General features: G+C 41.2%; 2 protein-coding genes across 2 annotated transcripts; both read right to left on the bottom strand.

Moving 5' to 3' along the window:
• Positions 1-764: 764 nt before the first annotated feature.
• snx6 (sorting nexin 6) lies at positions 765-20173 on the bottom strand. The gene is made up of 15 exons (XM_088924977.1): positions 19926-20173; positions 12100-12245; positions 11897-11947; positions 10067-10171; positions 9555-9665; positions 7248-7369; positions 5719-5842; positions 4890-4985; positions 4475-4580; positions 3413-3488; positions 2725-2764; positions 2336-2422; positions 2057-2216; positions 1670-1755; positions 765-1588 (listed from the first exon to the last, which is right to left on the bottom strand). The coding sequence occupies exons 1-15, from the start codon at positions 20032-20034 to the stop codon at positions 1535-1537; spliced, it is 1473 nt and encodes a 490-aa protein (XP_088781103.1). The 5' UTR covers positions 20035-20173; the 3' UTR covers positions 765-1534.
• A 976-nt stretch (positions 20174-21149) lies between these two features.
• cfl2 (cofilin 2 (muscle)) lies at positions 21150-24897 on the bottom strand. The gene is made up of 4 exons (XM_088924983.1): positions 24530-24897; positions 23021-23328; positions 22719-22795; positions 21150-22125 (listed from the first exon to the last, which is right to left on the bottom strand). The coding sequence occupies exons 1-4, from the start codon at positions 24530-24532 to the stop codon at positions 22013-22015; spliced, it is 501 nt and encodes a 166-aa protein (XP_088781109.1). The 5' UTR covers positions 24533-24897; the 3' UTR covers positions 21150-22012.
• Positions 24898-25364: the final 467 nt, after the last annotated feature.

Genomic DNA, 25364 nt, shown 5'->3' with positions numbered 1-25364 from the left:
TTAAAAAAAAATTAAGACAACTGATGGAATAGAACAGCTCGTCAGAACTGTGTGTAAGGAAGCTTTCAGGAGAATGCCCAACGAATAGTTTGAACGGTTCAGTCCATCATTTTAGGAAAACAAGACACTTTGTGCCTCTGGAGGAAATCCTCCCCCTTATGCAGCTAAACATACCAGGCTTTAGAAAGGGTCAGCAGCTCTCCATTTTCTTTATATGAACACTAACTTCTGAGGTAAAATGTTAAGAACTGGGACACAGCTGTGGGTAACAATGCTGATGTGCTGCAATGGTCATACGTGAAATAGGATTTCCTTAAGACACTTGGGCCCGAGACGTGGTAAACCGTGTGTTTTACACAGAACGGCAGCAAGATATCTAGAAAAGAGCAAACCGGCCTTCTCCATTGCAGAATGGAGGACTGGAGGACTGGAAGATCGATCATGCCTAAGCAAAGGTCCAATCCAATCTTTATAAGGAAATGGGAATTGTCCAATAATAGGGTTTGGATATTCCAAGCATTCCTGTATTTCCAGAAAAGGAAGAGATGCCTGTTTCAAAGTGCTGTGCAAAGTGAAACACTATACTGAGTTAACCAGGCTGGTTGTTAGTTTTCCAGAAAAAAAGGCAAAAGAATTCCACATTTTGATGAGATTGATCAAGTAAAACTTCAGCATATTTTACTGCACAAAACTGTGAAAGAGGAAAACGATATAACTGTCCAAACAAACTGCTCTCGTTTTGACAAAAATCCTTTACAGTGTTATTTCACAGTAAATTGTAGTTTATTATTATTAATAATCAAATCAGCATTCCTCCATTTAAGTCAATGGAAGCTTTGGTCACAGACTGTGAAAAACATTCATACAGTGCACTTAAAAATCACTAAGTTAGCATTTTATTTTTACAATACTCATTAGGATTAGTCTATATTTTAAGGCAAACATACTGAAGCATTTGCTTATTTTAAAAATAAAAAGACATTACAGAAGAAGTTGTACCCCCAAATTTAAGAAATTACCATTTCATATTAAAAATAAAAACTGAGAATAAATCAAAATAAGATGTTCATTAGAAATTATAGTAAAAACTAATACAACATATACAAGGCGTTTTTAGTGACAATACACTTTAATAAGAGTAACAATCAGCTCACCTGGAACAATGTACTGAGCAGCATCACAATAAAAGATTACTGAAACTATATTTGCCTCTTTATCACTAAGCAATGTCTGACATAAATGAAGTGTGATATTTATATTGTGAATTCCACAAAACAATATTTGATTATTAACAATGAAAATTCTAAGTGATTAAATAAAGATATACTTGTGCTGTGTGAACTTTTTGACATCAGGTATTTAATCCACAGCTGAATTCCTCTTTTTTTTTGCAATTAAGAGGGAACAAGGGATCTCAGCTTCTCAAATATGTGCATTCTGCAGATGAGAGATGTAGGAACACTCTTCTTCATCTTCAGAATCAAGACGAGACACGACAGGTGAAGCCCTTATCAGCGTGCAGGCCAGTCACAGCTTATGTGTCTCCTTTTAACACACTTAGGCAGCTCTGCAGCAGCTGTAGATTGCCCTGAAATGAAAAGGAAGGGTTTATAGCCTTACTGTTCACAACTGTTTCAGACCTCACATTTACGGAGAGAGAATATATAACCTTAGCGTGCTTCAGCTCCAGTTCCGCCAGTTCCACAAGGTTCTTCCTGAAAGCAGCTACCCGTCTTGTTTTAAAGTCTATAAGTTCTGCAAAACAAAAACACAAAATGCTTCTGAGCAGACTGAAAACTGGCTTTGAACACACTGAACATTTCAAATGGTCATTAAAGCTTAAACACAGCTGCAAGCCATAAAAAGGACTTTTCTCCTTTAGTAGAATAAGGCAAGAGAGAGAAAATTGATTAAATCTAAGAGCAACATTTGGTTTGCATACTCCAAGTTCACAGTTCCCACCCAACAGCACAAACCTTCGCTAGAGAAACAGTAATGCCGGCGGAAGATGTTTGGTGGAAGAATGTTTGAGGGAGGGGTTCAAAAGAAGATCTACCTTGTTTTGCAGATTCTGAAATCTTTTCAAACTTCTGACAGCAAACCTGCTGGCTCGTTTCTGCTTGAAGAACATCTTTGTTTTTGGCCCTAGCTTTGTCCAGTGCCTTGTTAGCATTCTCATAATCAACTAGTGCCCTCCCTCTTCTGTAAAGGAGATCCTGTATGAAGAGAACACAGCTGTGAATGCACTGAAACTATTAGATATAGCACAACTGAGTAGCTGCACACTGTACGGACTGCGAGCCAATTGTAATACCCATATCCAAGAGTTACTCACCTTTGCAGCTTGTGATTCCCTAAGGTAATACTTTAGCAAGTCAGCCAGCTTAAGATCCTCGTCTGCAGCCACCCGTGCTTCTATTTTCTGCAGGTGATTCAAAAATATTCACAAAAGCAATAAGTTAAAAACAAAACTGAACACAGCACACAGAAAATAAATTGGCTCACCAAGCACAAAAGGTAAACTGGTTGCAGTTCAGAACAACTTAATAAGCAGAAACAATTTTCTTTAAATGTATGCAATGGCATTTTTTACCGCACTGTGAAAAGATGGCACAAATTGCCTGATGTACAGATGTACTATTGCCTGAGAAATGTTCACAAAATAAATTCTAATAGGTATGCTGTACAGTACAGAAAACGAAAGATATTACTGAAAATATTTACCCGCGTTTTTTCAAATAATTCTGAAACTTTCAAGAAGAATCTGCAAAACAGAAGAAACAGACACAAAGAAGAAGAGAAAGTAAAAATTTTATGAGACAGTTCAGAGTACATTTTGAAAATACATCCAACTATGATAAAGACATTTGCACATATTCAAGCCACAAAATTTAAATAAATGCATTTTGCATACGGTTCTGCTTTTTATTTCCTTTATTTTAAAATGATGACTTCATTTGTCTATCCTTCTTTGACGTATTGTTTATCACGCATCTGCGAATTCACAGGTGTAACCAAAATCACCAAGACAAAAAAGCACTACACTGTAAATGTAGAAAAGTACTTGTGCAGTGTTTTTGCACCTGCTGCTGACAATGCCATCAATTTGAATATATCTGGCAATGCTTGCAACTTTTAAAATACATTGCACAACAGCTATCTCACATTTTTTAGATTGCCTTTCATATGTTAAACCACATGCTTGCTCACTCACACATTCCCACGGCCTGAGCAGGAAGTGAAATGCAGATTGTGTTACACAGAATCTGCTTTCAAAAAGCACACTGCCCGATCAACACATCCAGGAGCTGACCGTGAGGGGTTCTGTAGCTAAACTCCAGGTTTCAAGTGACATGCGTCCTGACTGTCTTCAGTAAAAACAATATTCCCTGTGACACTTGTAGGCACATACTTGCATACATCTGTTGAGTCTTGAGTTCCAAGGGTATACAGTGTAGAGGCAATTCTGTTGACATCATCTGCAGCACCTAACAAAGTAAGAAGATAAAGCATCCTTGAAATTGGATCCAGAATGAAGGAACAGCTACTAAACTAGGAATGAGAAAATGCTTCAGGGTCCAGACAACCTTCTTACTGTTCCTTAGGCTGATGTCAAGAAACTTAACACATAGCTTAAGTGTTCTGTTTTTTACATAGTTACCTTCCGAGACTAGAATGGGCTCTTTAATGACTAATACAGGATTCTACATACATATATAGTATCATGTTACCTGTGGAAACCACATAGATCTTGCTTGTTTATACACCACAGCATGTCTTGTGACAAATGTCACAAAACTGTTACAAAAAACTGTGTAAACACCATATGAAAAACAAATACAGACTTAACCTCTTTATATTGATGCACCTTTCTGGCAAACTCAAACCACCGCAGAACAGTATTACGACAGTCAGAGGACAAAATATGAAGAAATCAGATGCCTTTATTACAAGAAGAGCAGTTTCAAATGAAACAAGACCATTCTTCCTCACTATCAAACAGGCTAGATAACAGCTAATCGGTTTGACAATCTTAGCCACTTGTTTCGTGAAAGAAGCCAGGGTATTGCCTTCAACAGAATGGCTAGGTAGCTTGTTCCAGGCTCCCACAACCCTTTGTGTAAAACTGCAAACTGCAAAGATTTAAACTGTAACTTACCCATTTCCATATGTCAGCAAAACAATTTAAAAAGTCAAAGTAAAATACAAAGCTCATTACCGATATGTAAGTCTTTGTGGAAAAACATGATACTATATATTATAAAACAGGATAAAAAAGTTCGATTACCATTTCAAGACAATTAATTGAGAATGAAGAGTGATTTAGATTTAACTAGGCAGGTGGTGCCATTACAGATTACATCACTGGATCATTTGCCCATGCACTCTTTAAAAACCTGGTTCAGAGTCCTCCGCAGCACATCTCTCTCTCTTACTTACAAAAGCACGTAAGGAAACGCAGGAGACAACTTACTTTTATGAGATCTGATCATTCTGTCGGACTTGGCCGAGGCATCCTTCACGCGGTTGTGATACTCTAAAAGGAAAGTCTTCTCGTGTTCAAAGAAATCATCTACATCCTACAGTGCAAAAAGCAAAACCTGATAAAAACAAAGCTCTCAGGTTCTTACAGAATTTCACAACCAAATATTTTCCTATCTCTCTATCTAAATAGAATTTACTGATACCAGCATTCCATCATGCACCATGGGACGTTTTACACCAAAAAGAAAGGGTACGTTATCAGACCGCCTGGCAGTGGAGATCCATTTATCCGTTTGTTACTTCCTACGTCTTTTGCCTTGGATTGCTGTGGACTGTGCATGTCTGTCCCACCAGCCCCAGAAGAGTAACAACACGAAGCTGTTGAACGCGCGACCTCTCCTCACCTTTACCCCCGACACGATGACTCCGTCCGCAGACTTCACCACGTTCTTGAAGAAATCTTCAAGTTTCTCTTTCTTGTTCTTGCCTCGAACACTTAGCTGCAGATGAGAAAAGAGAGAAGACCGAGTGTAACAGTGTGATGCACCAGACAACAAATAAGACAGGTAAAGAATTTAGTCAACAAAATTCAAGACAACCCTCTTCTCTTTCTTTGAAGTCAATTGCCTTACTTAACAGTTTCACAAGAAATGTTAACTACTGACAGTTTGGGAGACATGTTGCTCAGCAACAAACCCTAATCAAGTTCAAAGGCTAACCGGCGAGTTGTTCAAGAAGACACATATGTGCTGTACACTCCTGGTATATTCATTTACCACCAGCGGAACCCAGGTGTGACCAGAGAGTTTAAGAACTTTGACAATTTCACCCTACGAGCTCAAGAAAAAGCTACTGTTTCTCAGCCTTTTTCTGGATACCAGTGATGTCCAGACTGTCAGTCTCATACAGGATTGCAGCCTGTATCTTTCAAAGCCTGGGATGCACAATGTTGGTATGTTTGTTGCATCAAAAATCTACAACAAACTCTACAAGATTCAAACCAATTCAAACCATAAAGCAAGCTTATCTGTACAAAAAAGAAAAGCAAACTGAGTAGATAGGGCTGTAATCCCAGCAATGAAAGATAAAGCCACCTCACGGGCACAATGACATACATTTTGAAGTACATGTTCATCTCAAGGTCAAAACCAAAGATCAGTATAGTGTGTAACAGCTCTTATGACAGCAAAATAAATTCAGAGAAGTTAATGCGAAATGGGCTTGTGAACTTACATCCTGGTTATACTCTAAAAACACATGAAAGTTCAGGTCCTTCCTTAAGACAGGATGAGCAGCAACACGGCACAGGAACACCTCATGCATTGCAACCGTTTTCTTGAAGATGGCCAGATACTCTCTGCAAGAAATAACACAAGAGAAGAACACGGAGGTCACCAAGGAGAGGACGTCCTGCAGCCCTGCTGGCCTGCTTGGTAGTTAGTACTGGTCCAAGATCTCACCCAGCTGGTTCGTGAGAAAGACCAGGGATCAGCCTCAACCACATACATCCATGTGAAAAAGAAAGTACAGCCTCCATGATGCCATGGTTTTACATAGTAAAACATATATGACCTTCATCTATTCCTCACCATGTCCTCATGTGACATATCACACAAATTTTACTTTGTCATTATTTGTCCAACCAAAAAAAATCTTCCAACATTCAGAAGCCTTGTGTGAAAAAGCATGTATATTCCATGATATTTAGATTTTAACTAGAGAGCAGATAGGTTTTTTTGACTGAGTCGTATTGTTCTTTGGAAATACAAAATGCAGAGTTAAGTCATGGATTTCTTAAAAATACCAGGTGCTGGTGTTCTGATATTTGAATGTTGCCCAAATGAGCAAATTAAGAATCTGTCTAGTCAATCAAAAACACACAATTTGAAATAAGTAATGAAGACCAATTGGGTACTATTATCAGTTACCGAAGGCAGCCTGAGTCCGAGTTAAGTTACCCACAAAAATACATTTTCTGCTTCAATAATCTGAACTAATAGAGAAGAATCAGCTCTGTGTCCAGGAAAGCAGAGGGTCACCTATCTGATTCATCTGCAGAACTGTCTCCAGACTACACTGCCTGCAGCCCGAGATTCCAGGAAGAACTAACCTGGCATTTCCAGAATAACGTTAGCTAGCTGTCTGCATGAAAAAGAGCTGCATGCTTAGGAATAACATGTACAGATGAAATTGTCTCTTCTGCGGCTCAGCAATATCTGTGCACTGTTGTGGGCATTATGCCAGCTGTTGCATATGCCAACCAGCGGGGTGGCAGAAGTGTGGTAAGGTGGGCAAGGATCTGTTAGCTGTGGAAGTGATCGAGGGCATTCTCATGCTTTGTTGACACACTGATGAGCACCTTCAGACCAAGGCTCTTCTGTGCCTTCAAGCCAATCCTGTAGTGCCAGATCATTCCCAGCGGGACACTGCGAGAGCCGCTGGCAGTAGCCATACCAGATGATGCTGCATTTCTACTGCGCACAAGTATGTGTTCTACTCCACACCACATACTCTGTTTCCTTTAAATGTTTTAGTTTAAAAATACCAAAGTTCTCTCAAAAAGGCAAAAGTCTGGTTCCAGTTCAATTCCCCCCCCCCCCCATTCAAAGCCAAAATTAAAACGTCCATGAGAACACTCAGAATTCTTGCTTTGCACCGTGCAAGACTGTGCCAAACCTGCAGTGTCCCATTAAATGATTCCAACAGCTTTAACACAAGGCAAGGCGGAGGAGGAGATTTAAAAATGAGATTCATATACTCACGCTTCTAGTTCTTGTTTCATTTTAGTGAACTCCTCCTTAGTCATGGATCCTTCTCCTTCCCCCAATTTCTGCAGTTTCTCTCTTGATGCATCAAAGTCTGGCCTGGGAGGAGCAGGGGGGATCTGGGAGAATAAATGGTTTATATTGAGCCATCATGTGCATCACCCACTTAACATGGGGGTTCAGTGTTTCCACGATCAGTGGAAACAGAATCCATGTTGAACACTTGACATGACTGCCCCAGACACCACACCACACTAATCAATCATAGCACTCACACTTGAATGACAGAGCAGAATACCCGCACGTCCATGATTCTCCAAAGAAAATCTGTCAGAACTTCACAAACACAATCGAAAATAGCTTTGCTCCCAGTTCTTTCAAATGACACCAGTACTGCCTTTTTTTCCACAAACGCTGCACAGAAATGGAAAAAAAAACTAAAAATAAATCAAAATTGAATTGAGTTTTGTAGTGGTTAAAGAAAGTAAGAACCTTAGCTTGCTCGGTGATTTCACAGTCACCCCGTCGCTCCAAAAGGAGACTGTACCTCATTTGATACAGTCTGTGAAAGGACAATGTGAGCATGATGGTGATCATTCTTAATCCGCTACACTAGGAGCCTTGCTGAGAGCCAAAGAAACACATTCTACACATCAAAACTTTCTGCTGCTCAGAAGCTCGACAGAGAGTGAACTGCTTTCATGTCAGCCGTCTCTCACCTTTGTTTCACTGAGCTCAAACAATACTCAGAAAATGCATACAACATTGCATTAGGTGCTCAATGCTCTTTCCTCAGCACAGGAACACTTGGCTTTCTCATAACCACCCAAGCCAATCCATCACGTGACAGCAGCCCCCTCCCCATGGCACAGCAGACATGACTCAAGCTGTTGCAGACTTTACTGTGAGCGTAGCCTGGGTTTCATCCAACAGACTCACGTAACACTCAACATATTGCTGCCATGTAAATACCTAGCAAAAAGCATACATCATCCATAGAATGTCAAGTGTCCTTCCATTTCAGCCGAATAATTCCACATGGGGCACTTCAGTCCCGTGGCCGTGCCGCAGAAAGTGCAAGGTTTATGCAAATGTAACCACTTTTGATAATGAAATATTTAAAACTACGCTGTAGTTTATTAATTTTCCATGCATCAAAAAAATCACGTGAACTGAATTGAATGATGGAATCTGCACTGAGCACCGAAGGATTTTGAAATTCCCATAAAAAAACAAAAGAGAATTGGGAGGTCAAAGTGTTTTGAATATAGTATCCAAACTGTTGAACGCAAAGAACCTGAAAAGGAAATATTCTCTGCATGTGTATTTTCTATGACAGACGACCTGAGGTTTGGAAGTAAAAATATTTAGCTGAATAATTAAAATATTTAAATTCTAAAAATACAACAAAGCAGAGTTTTCACCTTTCTTTTGGTGTCTGATTTTTAAAAAGCAGAGGACAAACATACCATTTCTGATGGAAAGCACAAGAAGTACTGTCCTAAAAGGCACAGGCTACAACTGTTTACATGATGTGCTGCTTTCAAATACCACAGCAAGAATAACACTGCCAGCTCATGAACATTATATACAATCCTAGATAGAATGCATCTCACTTTTTTGTAGATTTTTTGTGAAAAAAATAATCTATAAACATGAATTAAACCCCATGAAATACATCTGACAATTCAATTGACCAGATAATGTGTGTAGCTACCACAGTGTGTTAGTTACGGCCGTTAACACATGTATTATTCATGTCACAATTAACTCATCTATTTCAGGTTTTAACCTACACGCTGATACAGTGCTGAAAGACTAACATGTTCGCTTCACAACATGACAGGAGGCTGAAGGAATGGAACAGAGCAGACTTCAAGGGAACCCAATGCATGTTTAAAAATCGGTCAAAGGCATTGACACACTCAACCCAGTGGACTTCAGTCCACAGCGAGACACAGACCAGGGCGTACATGAAAGTGCCCTTAAAACCGAGAACAGGAGGCACTTCTGTACGCAAAGGGTTGTGGGAGTGTGGAACAAACCATCCAGCCACGTTTTTGAAGCCAGTTTCCTGGTTCATCCAGACATGGCTGGATGAGGTCCAAGGATCAATGAGCTACTAATGTCCTCATGGGCCAGAGAGGCTGAATGGCCTCCTCTCGTTTGTAAGCTTTATTATGTTCCGCATGCCATCAGTGCCAAAAGGAAATGAAACTATAAGGGAGTAGAGAGTATAAAATTCACTAGAATTCTTATGAAAAATACTAGTTTTAAACGGCGCTGTGTTTTTTGTGTACTCACAATGTAACCGGCATATTCTTCGTTCTCAACAAAAGAGTCGTGAAGCCAGATGAACTCCTCGTGTTGCCGAACCACGGAGAACTCATTTTGTTTGAAGTTTGGCAAAGAGCTCTGAAAGACCAAGATCAGCACAATCCCCAGTCTGGAGTCAATACAATACCACATCAGGGTCAAAACCTGGGAAGAGTGCTTGCACTCACTTTTAGCTGGGTTTATGAACGGGCGTGAACAAGCAAACAAGGCAGTGATCTGGAAAACTCTGTTTAAGACGATAAATGTCAATTGATGCCTATGAACAAATGTTCACTGCACTGATTATGCACTCATTTTCTGGTGCTATAAAGCACCATGGAGATGCTCCTTCAGAGTGAAAATCCTCACTGGATTTTAATGAAGGACTTCAACAGCTATTATTAGGCCAAAAGACAGTACTTGACCATAGGGGCCAATTTTAAATAACCCTACAGTTTGAAATTCTTTATCGATTCAATATAAAAGAAAACAGGACGTACCTTTGTGTGAACAGTAAATTTTACTTTGTCCCTCTCACTGAGAGCATCCGAGATGTCTACCTGAAGCGTTGCATCAGTTTGAAGATCCACATTTACTGCTCTGGGCTGTAGGAAAAACACCAGCATTATAAACAATTAACTTGCAATATAGTGAACAGAACCACAGTGCAACACACACACGTTTGCAAAAATCATCTGACAGCTTTTTAATGGTGTAGAAGCAACCTAGATAAGACAGAAGGCAAAAGTAATTTTTAAAATAGCATTCAGGAGGGAGATATTTTCCACTCTGCTGAATCTTTTAACAGCCTGTCAGTGATAAAGGGGTTTTTGCAAGCTAACATTCACATACGAGATACACTTACATTTTGACCACAATGAAGTGAACTGAAAAATGTATCTAAGTGACGGTGCTCAGGGTGCAAGATTATGCAGTCCTTCAGTGGAGTGTACTTGCAGCTTCAGATCAGCCCCTGCTTAGAAAAACCTACAGCCTACGTACGTACCTTTCTGAAAACACACAAACCCTTAGAGAATTACGTGCTGCATTAACGAGTCCAACTGTGAAGAGACTTATTTTCTGTCTTACAAGGGGCTTTCCCAGTGTCTGAACCCATCACTGGCTTTCAGAAATTATAAAGAGGAAGCAAAAGATAATGTAACTGTGTCATTTGTCCTGATGAGCACAAACGGAAAAGCTGTTTGCTGAAAAATAGAATTCATCCTCTTCTGCATTTTTTTCTTAAAGCTATCATTGATTAATACGGCAAATGCTTCCAGCAGGCAATTCCTGAAAGTTTTGTTTGATAAAGAGGGGTTTACAGGCAGAAATTGAATCAGGGAACTCCCACAGGAGAGAACAGGAAGAGTCAGTTAATTGTTAATGAAAATTTAGCCCAACGACTGTAGGCACACTATTAATCATGCAGCATCTGGTTTTCTGTAACTGGCTGACATGTGACAATCACGGCTGAAAACACAGAACAGAAAGGGGTGGTATTTAAATTATTGAACATCGGGGCTATTTTTTTTCCATCAAGTCTCTCCTCGATAGCACATCGTGAGCAACAGCTATATTAAAGCAAGACAAGGAAACCCATTGCCCGTGAGTGGAGCGCTGGCTGTCCTTCTCATCCTTCGGAAAGAGTTACCTTCACCCGAACGACAATACTTGTTCTCAAATGGCCCATGACCACGTTTTTTTTTTTTTAAATTCAGCAGCAATAACGAAACTATACACTAAGCAAATCAAAGCTTGCACACAAGTATCTTGCCCATCGCAGCACTGCCTCATGCACTTGCTGACCAAGCCTGCAGTACAGCTTTTTGACTTTTGACGTCGACATCCAGGGCACATGCACAGCGACTGGTGCCCACTATCACATTCTTTGCTTCAGCTATTCTTCAGTCCAAGAAAAGGAAAAACATTCAGCTCCCACTGGATAATGCAGCCTGTTGGCAATAATGAGCATTACCTACAGGCCCTCAATACATATACTTTGATGTAATCACGGGAAAATAACCACATTACATTAATATACGTATGTAAACAGCTTACACTATATCATAAATGTGGGGGAAATATGTACTCAAAGACGCCACCGGCGCAAAATCTACAATAATGCACATTAGCTAATAGGAAGTCAGAGTGGTTGCTGGTCAAGCTGTAGCTAAAAACTTGAAGCGCGTCAGCAGAACGGAAAAACACTCATTAACTGCACATGCATTCTCTTCATTGACGTGGAAGAGGTTTAATAAGGGCGCAAGTCTCATTATTTCTAAAAAGTAAGATGCAGCAGGAGGAGGAGGGGGGGAAAAAAACAAACTTACTCCCCTGTCCTCTTCGGAAAGAAAATCGGGACCGTCGTCTAAGCCTTCTTGCTACAAAGACAAGAAAATCAGGAGACCACAGGACGCACATTAGCACGGCTATTCACGTGAGCACCTTTTTTTTTTAACTGAAAGAGTGCGTACGATTTTTTAAAAAAAAATAGATAAAGGTAAGCCAGGCGAAAGGTTGGAGAAACACCTACCATCATGGCTGCGACTGCGAGCGGAGTTGTGGCGGAGCGGTGACGTGCGGCGCAGGGAGTCAGGAGGAGGAGCCGGCGCGGTGGGCACGGAGCGGCCGCTGGAGGGGGGGAGGAGCGGAGCTGCTGTTGAACTCGACCGCCGACCTCTTCAGATCAGATCAAATCAAATCAAAGTTTATTTATCAAATGCACAACAATACGGCGTGCAGCAGTAGTTGCTGGCAATGAAATGTCTTTTTCTGCGAGCTCACAAAAATCACAACAATCACAAAAATCACAAACATTCACAAAAACACAAAAATCACAAAATTGAGGTTACATTTTTTAAATGGAATAAAACTCAATGTGAGTAGAGCTGCTATGTGTCTATGGTGTATGCAATATATACATGTAGTGCAGTTATGCTGAATATAGTGAGAATTGTGCGTCCATGTAGCCGTTACAGGTGATTTGCTAAGGAGCTGCAGGTTGGCTATTTAGCAGTCTTATTGCCTTTGAGGTAGGAGCTGTTCCGTACTCTGTTGGACTTGGACCGAATGCTTCGGTACCGTTTACCGGACGGTAGGAGGGAAAACAGTTTGTGACTGGGATGACTGGGGTCCTTGAGAATGGACCTGGCCTTCTTCAGAACTTCTTTAGCCTGCGGAGAAAGAATAGGCGCTGCCGTGCTGTCTTGACCACGGTGTTGGTGTGGTGGGTCCAGGTGAAATCCTCTGAGATGTTAACTCCCAGGAACTTAAAGCTGCTGACCATCTCCACTGCAGTCCCATTGATGTAAATAGGTGTGTGGTCTCCTCCCTGATGTTTCCTATAGTCTACAATCATCTCAGTTTACTCTGCAGTTTACTCTTTTCGCCTTTTTTAATTTTTATTTTGTTGCTTGGTCAAAAGCTGCGCAAATGGAGGTCGCAGTCGTCCCCTACCCCTTCATGTCGGTGGGTTTAATAATAATAATAATAATAATAATAAACTTTATTTTATATAGCGCCTTTAAAGGTGGCTTCTCAAAGCGCTTTGCAGGATGACAATAACAATAAATAAGAAGAATACACAAGATAAAACACAGTAACAATATATAGAGGAGACCGTGGATGGTGGTACTAACAAAAGCAGAGGGGTGAAGAGTGGAACCAGCTTTTCTGAAGAAGAGGGTTTGGAGTCTGGATGTGAAGGAGTTTAGAGAAGGTGACTCTCTGATATCCTTGGGCAGAGAGTTCCAGAGCTTGGGGACATAACAGGAGAAGGCCCTGTCACCCCTACAATGTAGACGGGCTTGGGGGACAGTAAGGAGAGCAGAGTTAGAAGAGCGAAGGTTGCGAGGTGGGGAGTAGGGCGATAATAGTTCAGACAGGTACTGAGGTGCCTTTATTTATTTTCTCTTAACTTCTTTTGGGGGGGCTGACCCGCTCCGAGTGCCCATATGGCACAAAAAGTCTTGCGGCTCCATAGGCAGCTGAGGGGGGCTCTGCAAATCGCAGTAAACTGCACCCCGCCCCCGGGAAGATCACGCCTGAGCCGATGAATGACGACCCTGTCGATGTGAAACGTCTTCCATAGCCACGACGCACTTGCAAACGTGACGTGGTGTATTTTAGAAACAGCATTTTTCTGAAAATGTTCAGCCTTGTTATTTAAAAAAAAAAACTGGATTCATATTGATGCTGTAATTCCCTAAACCTTAATTCTAGAGTTAATCTTAGATTCACGTTACTTTTTAACCAGAAACGTTATTACAGTGTAACGTATACTGCTGTCAAATCAGTCCTAGTCTTGGGGGGGGTCTCCTGTCTATTATGGATTTTTTAAAATTATTTCTGAACGTTTAAATATTTCCTTCAGCTCTTAAAAAGCTGTATTGTTTTAGTTTTTAAAAAGCGGCGCCAATTCCTAAATTGCAGAATCACCCCTCATTCATGTGTGCTGTTATAATAATAATCAAATTAAATTAATTTAATCATTATTAAATTAAAATTAAATTCTGGTAACTCCACTCGAAGCGCTTTACAGGTAATGGGGATCCCCTCCACCCCCAGCAGTGTGCAGCCCCATCTGGATGATAGGACAGCAGCCACAGTGCGCCAGTACACCCCCCACACAGCAGCTCTGAGTGGGGAGGAGAACAGAGTGATGAAGACAGTTCAGAGATGGGGGTGTCATTTCCACCAATGCGAGAGACAAAAGAGCTTTTAGTCAGAAATAAGGGAGCAAATTGTAGCTCGACGTCGTTGGAAAAATACTTTAAGGAATGTATGAAACCAAACTGTGCAGAAATAAAATCTAAACAAGCAAGCGGTTCATTTCCGTACAGTACATCATTTAGTAATGGTTAAGTTCACGTGTACTGTCATTATACTCATACACAGGTATATGGTGTAACGAAATGCTATTTAGCTAGCTCTCGGACGGTAAGTAGTACAAAAAACAACAATACAATTGTGTTAGAAAAGAAAGACGGAGACAACAGGCAATGTGCAAAACAAAACAACAACAGGCAATGTGCAAAACAGCAACAGTTGTGCAAAATCATACATCAACAGAATGAAATAAAGGACAAAATTATGTTGGGTGAACGTCTTGACATGTGAGGTAGAGGTAGATTTCAATGTGTGTTTGAGTTTTGATAAAGAGAGAAAGCACTGTAAGCAGACAGATCGTAGGTGAGAGAGGCTGGGAGTTCAATAGTTTGATAGTGCGGGGGTATAAACTGTCTCTGAGTCTGGTAGTCCGGGCCTGAATGCTCCGGTACCGTTTTCCAGATGGTAGAGGGTCAAACAGTCTCTACTGTTTGTGGGTGTGTGGGGTCTTTGATGATGCTTAAAGCTTTCCTCAAGCACCGTCTGTCATAAATGTCCTGTATAGATGGGAGGGCAACCCCAGTGATGGACTGGGCGGTTTTCACCACCCGCTGTAGGGCTTTGCGGTCAGCAGCACTGCAGTTGCCATACCACACTGTGATGCAACCTGTCAGTGTGCTTTCTGTAGTGCATCTGTAAAAGTTAGTGAGGATCTGGGGAGATATCTTAGCCTTCTTCAACCGTCTGAGGAAGTACAGGCGCTGTTGCGCCTTTTTGACAGACAGGTGGCGTTGAGAGACCACGCGAGGTCCTCGGTGATAGGGACGCCAAGGAATTTGAAGTTACTGACCCTTTGCACTTCAGGAAAGGTCTTGTGCACACTCATTTTCTTTGTGTTATTGAAATATTTTATTTTGCAAAAAAAATCTTTACGTTTAAAAATAATTCTTAAATATGAAAAAACAAAACGTGTGCACTCATCGGTGATTGATTTTATAAAACAAGATACAAGTTCAATCCAATAAATGGTCTTTTTTTTCCCCAAAAAACAACAACATGATTACAAGGAAGGATGTGCCTCTTGACAGCTGATATTTTTGGATACACGTTTTTTCTGTTTTAAAGGATCCTGGAAGTCCGTTTATTGTGAGAAAACATTCCTTTAACAAAAATGTGACCCATGAACTAAGCTTTACCACGTGTGATATACACAATGAACAGCAGGTGGCGCAAACGCTCTTTTTTTATCAAAACGAAAAGCATGAAATAAATAGGACATTTCAAAGCACAAATATGATTCTTATGATCTGTTCCATTTCAGTGAATCACACACACAAGCTGTGGCACCAGAGGTGCAAATCAGGCGCAGGAAACTCACAGCGCTGCGAACATAAAATATGGCGCCCTGTAGTGTTTCAATACATATTCACCCTTCGGCAATAAAATAACGGAGGTGATTATTTTCGCTTTCATCCACTCTGCACTACCCACATTACCCAAGCACAAATTGGATACCGTCTTTCAATTGAGCCGACGTATCTGAATCAAAATAAACATCTGCTTGTTTAAGGGATAACCTAATAGTGACGAATATTGCATTGGCGCAATTCATGCGTGCAAGCGAACATGATGATGATGGCCGTTTATTTTATGTGATTGGGATATGGTGTATCCATCGTTCAGTGAAAGTCTGTTCATATCACAAATGGCAAATGGTGGAATTATTGAGCATCAGTCAGCTGTCATGATTCGCAACGTTCAGATGACTTGCTCCTTGTTTGAATAAGAACTTTTTTAAAACATGAAATTAGATGACCAGAATTCCCAGACTTAGCTTTTAACCAATTAACTAATTCATAGGCTGAGAAAGAGAAAAAAACATTTCAACAATGAGCCAACGCATCTGTCTGAAATGTTTACACATCACACGACTGTATCTGAAGAAACGGGACTCTGATAAACTGGCAGCAACAAGCTGAAACAGTATGAGACCCCAGTAACACGCTTAAATGGCTTCGCTGTTTTCTTTGTATAACGTGTTCCATTGATATTAAAACAAAATGAGATTCTGAAGATTTTTTAGGGGTCATAAGTGATTTAATGTCTCGACATTTTAATTATAATTTTATGAACTTGAAATAGAGAAATTGGAGAAAATGTTGACGACCATTCGCCATTTACAGAGAGCTATAAATAGTTAGGTCGTGTCTGTCCAGAGAAGATTGGATAAGAAGACTTAAAAAAGAAAGCAAAGCTATATAAATAAACCTTTTATCTATTTTTGGTATCAAGTAAGTCCGTTTGATAATTCAGTGAGGAACGCGATGTGTGTATTTCTGCTTAGCTACTGACAGCTGATAAAATCGTGTACCGCGGAGCTCAGAGAAACCGATTAGACACTTATTTTTCCGTTCAACTCCGCCTTTCTCAGTACCGGACTGAGTCCCTCGATGAGAGATGAAGGACAGAGGGTTAGCATCTGTTTGTTAAAGCGAACTGCAATGAAATATCTCCGGTTTGCATGGATTTGTAGGTCACTGTGTTAAAGCACAGAGGCAGAAAGAGATCTAGTCCCTAACAGGCTGCACACGGACAGTAATGAGTTAATGGTGTAGTTCGTTCACAGAAATGACTGGTTACTTATTTATTGATAATGTTATTTTTTATATTGTACAATGCAGGAAGAGGTTGGCCCCAACCCTAGCAACATGGTTTACTCCAGCCCCAGCCTCACATTTTTTTCTTAACTGCGGTGATTTAAAGGAGTGTCCCTGTTTTTTTAGGGCCACAGTGTGTTGAGTTGTGCCTTGAAAAAAAGCTTGTCTTACTTCGTTAAACAGCCTTGGAGGACTGACTTGACTGGATCCAGCTAATAGCTTTCAATTGTGTTCATCAGCAGTTAAAAACCTTCTGCTTCTGCTAATGTAAGTGGTTTCCTCCAAGCTCTATCACTTAAAAGCAAAGATTCACAGATTGACATATGATTGGTTGACAGCTTTTCAATTATAGTTAAATCTGTGGTATAATTTTACTTAGTTGGATGATGCACTATTTGAATTCTTAAAACTCACGTCAGAGAGAGTTGTTTCCTTTATGACATTCTATTTTCTCCAAAATGTAGAACGTAAAAATAATACTAGATCAGGGGTCTCTGACTGAATACTATATCAGGGGTTGAGGTCACCATTAAATCTTTGATTTTTTAAGATTCAGCACAATTTGAATGGGAGCAATGGAGAAGATTGTTAATAATTTAGTGATTATTTGAAACAAAAATCTGTGTACTCTCCAACTCTCAAAGATCAGATTCATCAGTTGAACAAATTCCCTGCTTAACTGCACAGCAATATGATGTAAAAATATAACCGTGACACACAAAAAGAGGTGATGGATTACAGCTCTCCAGGACCGAGACTGGAGATCCCCTGCATTAGTCTTGAAAGCTGGGGCAATGCTTCTACAGGTTTTTGTGCCAACTCAAGTCTTAACCAAGTTAGCTCATTATGGTCTTATTTTGACCAGTTTGATAGCTTTTCCCCAGTTAGGTGCTGGTTATTTGTGTAGGCACACCGAGCCACCTGGACTGGGACTGGCCTGCTTCATGAACAAACATGTGCTGAAACTTTACAAAGAAGCTCGATTTCATCATTCCACTCGGCAAGCTGTGGTCTCCTGGCAGATCTGAGAAACTCCCCTGGACACGACACCTGCTGGAGCTGAATGGACGACTTGTTTATTCTGGTGTCGGGTGCTTGGCGTGTGACTGGTCTGGGTGACATGCCCATTGACTCACTGGAAAGACAGCACGGAAACACCCAGGGACATTTTCATCAACATTGAAAGCACGAGGAAACAGGGATACTGCTCGTCATCAAATTGTTGGCCAGGATCCCCCATTTTCAGCAACACTTAAATGTTTAATTCTCTGTAATGAAAATATGTTTTTATTGAAGCTTTATTGAGCTTCACAGTCACAGTGCTTGGCCTCCCTATTCAGGCCTGAGACGGGCAGGAACCTGGGAGTCACACGATCCTCTCATGTCGTTTGAGCCCCATGTGAAAAATTTGATTAAGACATCTGTTTTTTCCGTGTTAGGCAATATCTACCCATGTCTGATGCCGAGTGCCTGATTCATGCATTTACAGCATCATGCAGCTCTGTACTATAAGACCTCCCTGACACTCTTGAGTAAGCAGCAAAATGTCTAAACCCTGCAGCTAGACTTCTGACAGCACATCAAACTTAAATCACTACATTGGTCGTCTATAAAGTCACATTTTCTAAGATCTTGTTAATGACTTTTTAAGGATCTAATTAATCTGGATCCTTCATACAGCTCTAAACTCCTCCATGTTTACACTTCCTCCTATAAGCTCTGCTCAGCTGAGGCTGGGGCTTTGCTCACTGTACCCAGAACTAAATCTCAGACTTTCAGAGACTTTTTCTGTCAATGCTGCCCTAGTTTATCCTGTGTGTTCATCTATTTTTTCATTTACCTTTTTCCTTTCTTTAGCACTATGCACAACACCATTGGGTTAGGTTATCACTATTTATTTATTATTTATCATTAACTACACAGCAATCTTGTTTGCTTTTCATTTAATTATCTGTGCAGTACAGCTTTGAGAACTGAAAACTTGTACTCTTCCATAAATTTGCAATCTTGTTAACTGCAGTGATAAAAGAATAATTATGCAGAATGTCAAGATTACAAATAAATAAAAATGATCTGACATAAAATTTGTCAGATTCTATTAGAACAAAAATTGTTGTGATTCTCCGAAATCTCATGTATATAGATAATTTTGTGTATTTAGGTTTTCACAAAGCTCAGTATTCAAGTAATGAAAAGGTCCTCAAAGAATAGCTATCACAAGAAGTCCACGGATATGCTATTCTATTTTGTTTAGATAATTCTATATAATATCTATTTAACTCTAATGTTTAGAATAAAGCTGTTCCGGCATAACACAATGAATTATGGATGGGTTCTAAGTCTTTCACCATGTCAAACAGAAGAGTTTCTTTAGAAAATGTTGCCATATTTAAATTTTCTCTCCCACATTTGCAGAATGTTAGACCACTTTTTAAACCATATTTTTGTAACTTCTCTCCTGTCTTTCAATAAATTCTACTGTTGTAAGAACATAACAAAAAGTAGTGTTTCTAGGAAGAATGCAGACCCTGATAGAGATTTCCTAGGTTCACATCCTTGTAAGATGTTTGGAATCATATGCTCTGTCAGTTAACAGAGGACAGTTAAGGGTTAAGAGAGGACACAATCTAATTAAACTCTGGAGGGATCATAGGAACAAGGTATTTCAATCACCAAACAAACATGTTCCATAGGCCTGGCAAAGACAGCGAAAAAACATTCAAGGTTTAATTCCTCCACGTTTCTCCTGATTGCAGGAGTGACACTTGAAACATCTGAACTATTTAATATACAATTCTAGAGCAGTAATATAATGTAAGGAAAAGAAGGTTAATACATTGTTTTTAGTCTACATTAAATAAGCAAATGCCCTCACCTCCGTATAGTCTTTTATTGAGAAAAGCATCTGTTATATTAGCTGTACTCAGCTGGCCTGTGGGGGCTTCCCTTTTGCAGAGTTCTGAAGACATGTCCTGTTTTGCCATTTGTGGACAACGATGACAAGATACAAAAGCATGTGTTGGCCATAAATAGCACTGGCTACCAGAGGATTGCTCACAGAGTGCGGCTCAAATTCTCTACAAGGAGAGCGGCCTCTGGCTCCTGTCCAGACTCAGGCTCTAATGAAAGACGTGTTCGTCTCATTGAAACGCTCCTGCTACCGGAGCGAAGAAGTTCATTGAAACTCTCACACCCTCATCAGGGTTGTCGGATTAATAAAGCACAGGTCTAGTGCTTAAAAAGACATATCTGCTAACACCTTCTGCAGTAAGACGTATTTCTATGTACAGTGCCCAGGTGTTTGAAAGCACAAGGCTCTCATTCTAGAAGACGTCGCTGTATAAAAAAACCCAAAACAGATGAAAACAGGTTATAAATTTCTGCAATTATTTTAAATAAGACTAAAGAATATTTTGATACTCCCAAAAAATCCCACGGGTATTCCATTCACTTCCATATTTTTTTTTCCTTTATCAAAGTTTAGACAGCATTAATTTATTATGTAATAAAAATGTTATCATTACCAAAAAGAAAAGCAAACAATTAGTCCCCAGCCTGCTATAAAACAGACCCAAGTGTTTGCGCTACAAAGCCGTGAAATGTATTTTTCCTTATTTCCTTCGGTTTCTTTTCACACGTTTAAAACGAATGCCAAAAGCAAATCACCAAAAAGCAACTTCACAGAAATTGAACAAAATAGATATGCTATTCTTTGATGTTTATAAGCATGCAACTCCGTTTTAACAGTATCCAACTTAAAGAGCTTAGTCCATCACATTTACTATCAGTAGACCAACTGTCCTCACATACTTGTCTCTTAACACATGTGGTGGCTATTCTAACATTACCGAGTTACAGAAGCTTCCCACACGAACATACCCATTTCAATTTGCTCACAACGCCGACCATTCCAGCGCCTGTTCTGTATTTATAGGTGCCGTCAACATACAGAATTCACTTCAGGAGGGGGAGTTTTTTCCTCGTCACTATTGATCTTCATCATTTCCTCCCCCCCCCCCCCCCCCCAATATGAACTCTGATGAAAACTAAAACTCAAAATCAGATGAAGACGCTGCTCAAATAAATGGAAAAAGGCAGCTTTCCTTTATAAGCCACAAGGTTTTATTGCAAAGTGGCAACTTCACTGATCTCAGAAACAATATTCCACTTAAGGCTCCGCTCGTACAGATATTGCCATCTTGAATGAGGATGTATATATTTCTCTGGGTTGTGAAATCGCAGTAGTTTCCCTGCCACCCCCACCCCTCCCTCTTCTGTTTAAATCAGTGACAGTGTACGTTCTCGGGAAAGCAAGAAGGCAACAGAAAAGCATTGTTTTAAATATGCATGATCAGGAATGAAAGCTGAGGTACGTTAACTCCTAGGTGACATAAATACAGAAACTCAATTGGCATTCCTTTCTGAAGTGTCTAAACAAAACAATTACAAAAAAGTGCTTTTCTTCTGCATAGTGTGAAACGGGTTTTGCCATGTCAGAAACCCCAGGGTACTGAAGTTGGGAAGTTATATCACATGCCTCATAGAAATTCAACCAAGTGCAAATCGGTAGTGTCGAATACTGGCTGGTGCCTCGGTAGTGGACAGAGCCGTCAGGCATTCAGGAATCGTACTCGATTTGTCGTACGATAGTGAACATGAAATTGTTGCTGTACTTGTCACAAGGAATGCATGCAGCACCACTTGTTGGTGTTCCTTCCTCTCGCGATGGTTTCTGGCAGAACAAATGGCGTGAAAGCATTCCTTGAAGTTCTACATGTGTGTTCTACCAGGATCTTGGGGAGTCGAATGCCAATCGCTGGTAGGTGTTTTAAGTTAATGAGATCTCCTTCAGTATGGAAAAATAAAAACCAAAAACTAAAACTATCCCAACAGGATCAAATGATATCAACAGGGCTGCTGTAATGGAAGCTTCTTGGATCCAGATGGCACTTTACTGTCAGTTTACAAGGGTCTCCCTTCGAGCGAAACTACCACGCTCCCTCCTAACTTGTCTGCCAAGGTAGAGCGGTCCTGAATGTCATCTAAACCGTTAACTTGCCATTCGTGTTTAATACCTGAAAGAGAAAGAACATGAAGGACTACCGTTATGTCAGTTCACAGGGCTGGACCCAATAGTAAGCTTTTTTTTTTCCCAAAGCACTTTAAATTCTATTGCATGCCTGCAATAATTACATTGCTATCATGTGTTTAATATTACAATGTATACAGTGTGTTTATATGGAAAGGTAAAAGCAGTTATCACAGAATCTTGCATTTTATTTTGTACCAATGTAGAGGAACACAACAGTAAAGGTCTGAACAGAAGGTTGTGGTCATGCTATTGAAGCTGTTCTTAGTGGGAAAACCATGACAAATCCATAGGAGGCAAAACATGACCAGTCGAAACTGCTGTTATGGCAATGAAAGCAGATCACCTGTTTCTTTTACAGCACGATTTATTCAAAGCACACCACAACATGCTTAAAAGCACTATAACGTTTTAAACAAAGGTGTACTCAATCCAATGAAAGGTCATGGGACTCTGCTTAAAACAGTTTCCAAACCAGCCCATCGATTCCTAGCAAGTTTCCAATTGCCAGGTGCTCTGCAACTCCTCAAAGTTCACACACAGCGACAGAAAGACCTGCTTTTAAAAACATTTACCAACCTGTGAATTTCTTTTTGATGGCATCTTTAGAGCTAGCATAGATCATCTTGCTTTTCAGAGGAGCACTTTCTGGAGCCCTGTTGAACAAAACAACAAAAAATAATAATACTATTGTGTTAAGACAAATCATATTCAAATATACAGTGCAGCAATACTAGAATAGTAGTCTTTCACACGCTGAAGATCCAAGCAGGAGTCACAGGGCAGGAGTTTTAGTCACTTTTAAGAACAACTGGGTGGAACCGTCTTAATTTGTCATGTAGCTGCTTGTATCCCACAGCTCACCCAGGTGTTTAACCTACCAGAATATAAATACCAGGTCTTCCTTCTTGGACTCTCTTGTCTCGTACGTGGCGTCGTACAGGCCGTATCGACAGTCATTCAGAGGTAGAAGCTTCACAAAAGAAGCGTAAGGGTCCTCTACAGTCTCGCCGATGTCTCCCACCAAGATCTCCTTCCCTTCCTCAACGATGATTTTCTTTTTGTCCTCGCTGAGGCAGAACAACACAGCCTTCTTCCTCTTTTTCACTTCTTCGGAGGACGACGACTTGCGGACCTTCATGTCGTTGAAAACCTTAATGACTTCATCGTTCACTGTGACGCCGGAGGCCTGTGGGGAGGAGGGAGGGAGGGAGGGAGGGTCAGTTCACAAGGAGGGAGGATGAAGATGGTGCTCCCTGTTAAAAAAAAAGGGTTTCTCTCTGAAATCTGCTTTATTGATTTCTCGGCTACACCCACGAAGGTTATTAGTTGTTAGCATGATCTCAGTGTTTCTTCATATAAACCAATGGCTTCATCCACCATCCGAGTTCTAAAACATTACAGTACCTGATAAAAAAAAAACTGTCATTCATTTTAGCAGTTGAAAAATGCTGAACAGCTAACAACTCACGAGTCCTCCCACTGTGTGCAGCTCTGGAGTACCCTGACCGCGTGTGGTGACTTTTTAATGTACAAGCCTGGATCATCGGTAACTTTTCACAGACAGGGAGCTTCTCAGTCTCGGAAAGGTTGACGGTTTGACGCGGCTACTGCGCTAACTCGCAGGTCTCGATCTAAACGGGGTGATCACGTTAGAGGGGATTATAATATAACTGAGCTGAAGCAAAGCCAGGCGTTTACGTGGGAGGAGGGGGGGGAAAAAAAAGATTTTCAGCATTTTAAAGAAGGTTTTTCGCCTACATCACCAACTTTATTGGAAAAATTAGAATTTAAAATGAAATGTAGTTTAAACGTCATGGCCAAAAAAGCGGTCAAACACGGCTGGGTGTCCCACGATATCTGTAAAAAAAAAAAAAATCCAGGAGTTCACAGCGAGTCGCTATCCCATCCCATTGGAAAAGCCGCATTAGCACGGCGGCGAGCAGGGCTGTACGAGGCAGTAACCGCATGCCCGCGGCCCCCCGGCTTCACCCCTTTCCCAGCCGACCGGGCGCCGTTCAAAACAGACTAAACGGGCTTCTCCGCTCCACACACACGGGCAAAAAAAAAAAATCACAGTCCACTCAACGGACTGGGGAGCGTTATGCAGTGGCCGGTCACTGCGGCTAAAATTAGGTTAAAATGGCCGCCCGGAGGCTTCGGGGCCTGCGGTACCGGAACACGGACTCCACTAGATCCACTTCCAAGCTCCCGTTTTTCCCACCCGCATCTCGCCCCCTCCTCCTCCTCCTGTCATTGCCTTTTAATCGCTCCTCCGCCGAAACCGGCTCGCCCGCCGATGGCCGTGTGACGCCAGGGCAGGGAAGGAGTTAAAGCCCCCGGCTCCGTGAGGGGCTGGCCGGCCCCGGAGGGCCCCGCGGAGCTCTTACCATGTCGCCTGGTGGTCGGGTCGGTGCTCGCAGCGGAGTGCGCGCGGACGGCGCCGGGGAGCTGGGAAGTGAGCAAAGGAAAGAGAGGGGGCAGCGCGCGCGGCGACGGGCGGCGAGAGCAGGGACGGGATTGGCAGAGACGGGGGCTGGCTCGCGCGCTCGCTGCCACGGCAACAGCCCAGAGCGGCCGCCATGGCCCCCCGCGCGCAGCCCGGCTCCTGCCACCGCCCGACGCGCACACACACGGGCTCAGAAACTAGCCCCTTTTTTTTTTTTAAATAAATAAAATAAAATAAAATAAAATGTTAGATAATGGCATTGACAGGGTAGTATTAAATAACACAAGACCGCATATACGGTCCATGTAGGCTGGGCGAATACACCTGCTGCTTACTTCCCTGGAAAATTAGTTCATGTTTAATTCTCAGACTTAAAAATAATTCTCAGACTGACGTGCCTTATAGAGGGATATTTATTCACCGTTTTAATTTAATTTTGCTTGCTGTGGAAGGGGCGTTTCTTGTTTTTGATGTGGTCTTAGCGGTGGTTGGGACAGTTTTAGCCAAAACATTTGCTACAGGTGTTTTGCGCATCTTCTCTCCCGTACGCGGGGGTGTTTTGGTCCAGTGCGTGTTTCTCCGTTGTTGCGCTTGTCACAGCTCGCTAACATCCGTTTTTTTTTTAAGTTTTCGTTGGCGTTTATTAACGCAGTTCATTGCGTTGAATCACACGTAAGAAAAACGATGCTTTTTTTTTATTTAGGCTATAAGAAAATAACCGCATAAATCATGGGGTCCGAGACGCCGAGAAATTTTGCCCTCGTTTTGTAATCACA

The sequence above is a fragment of the Atractosteus spatula genome, chromosome 9 (assembly GCF_055471065.1).
Source record: "Atractosteus spatula isolate fAtrSpa1 chromosome 9, fAtrSpa1.hap1, whole genome shotgun sequence".
Lineage (NCBI taxonomy): Eukaryota > Metazoa > Chordata > Actinopteri > Semionotiformes > Lepisosteidae > Atractosteus > Atractosteus spatula.
Note: the sequence above shows the minus strand (reverse complement) of the source record. Positions and strands in the feature narration are given on the sequence as shown.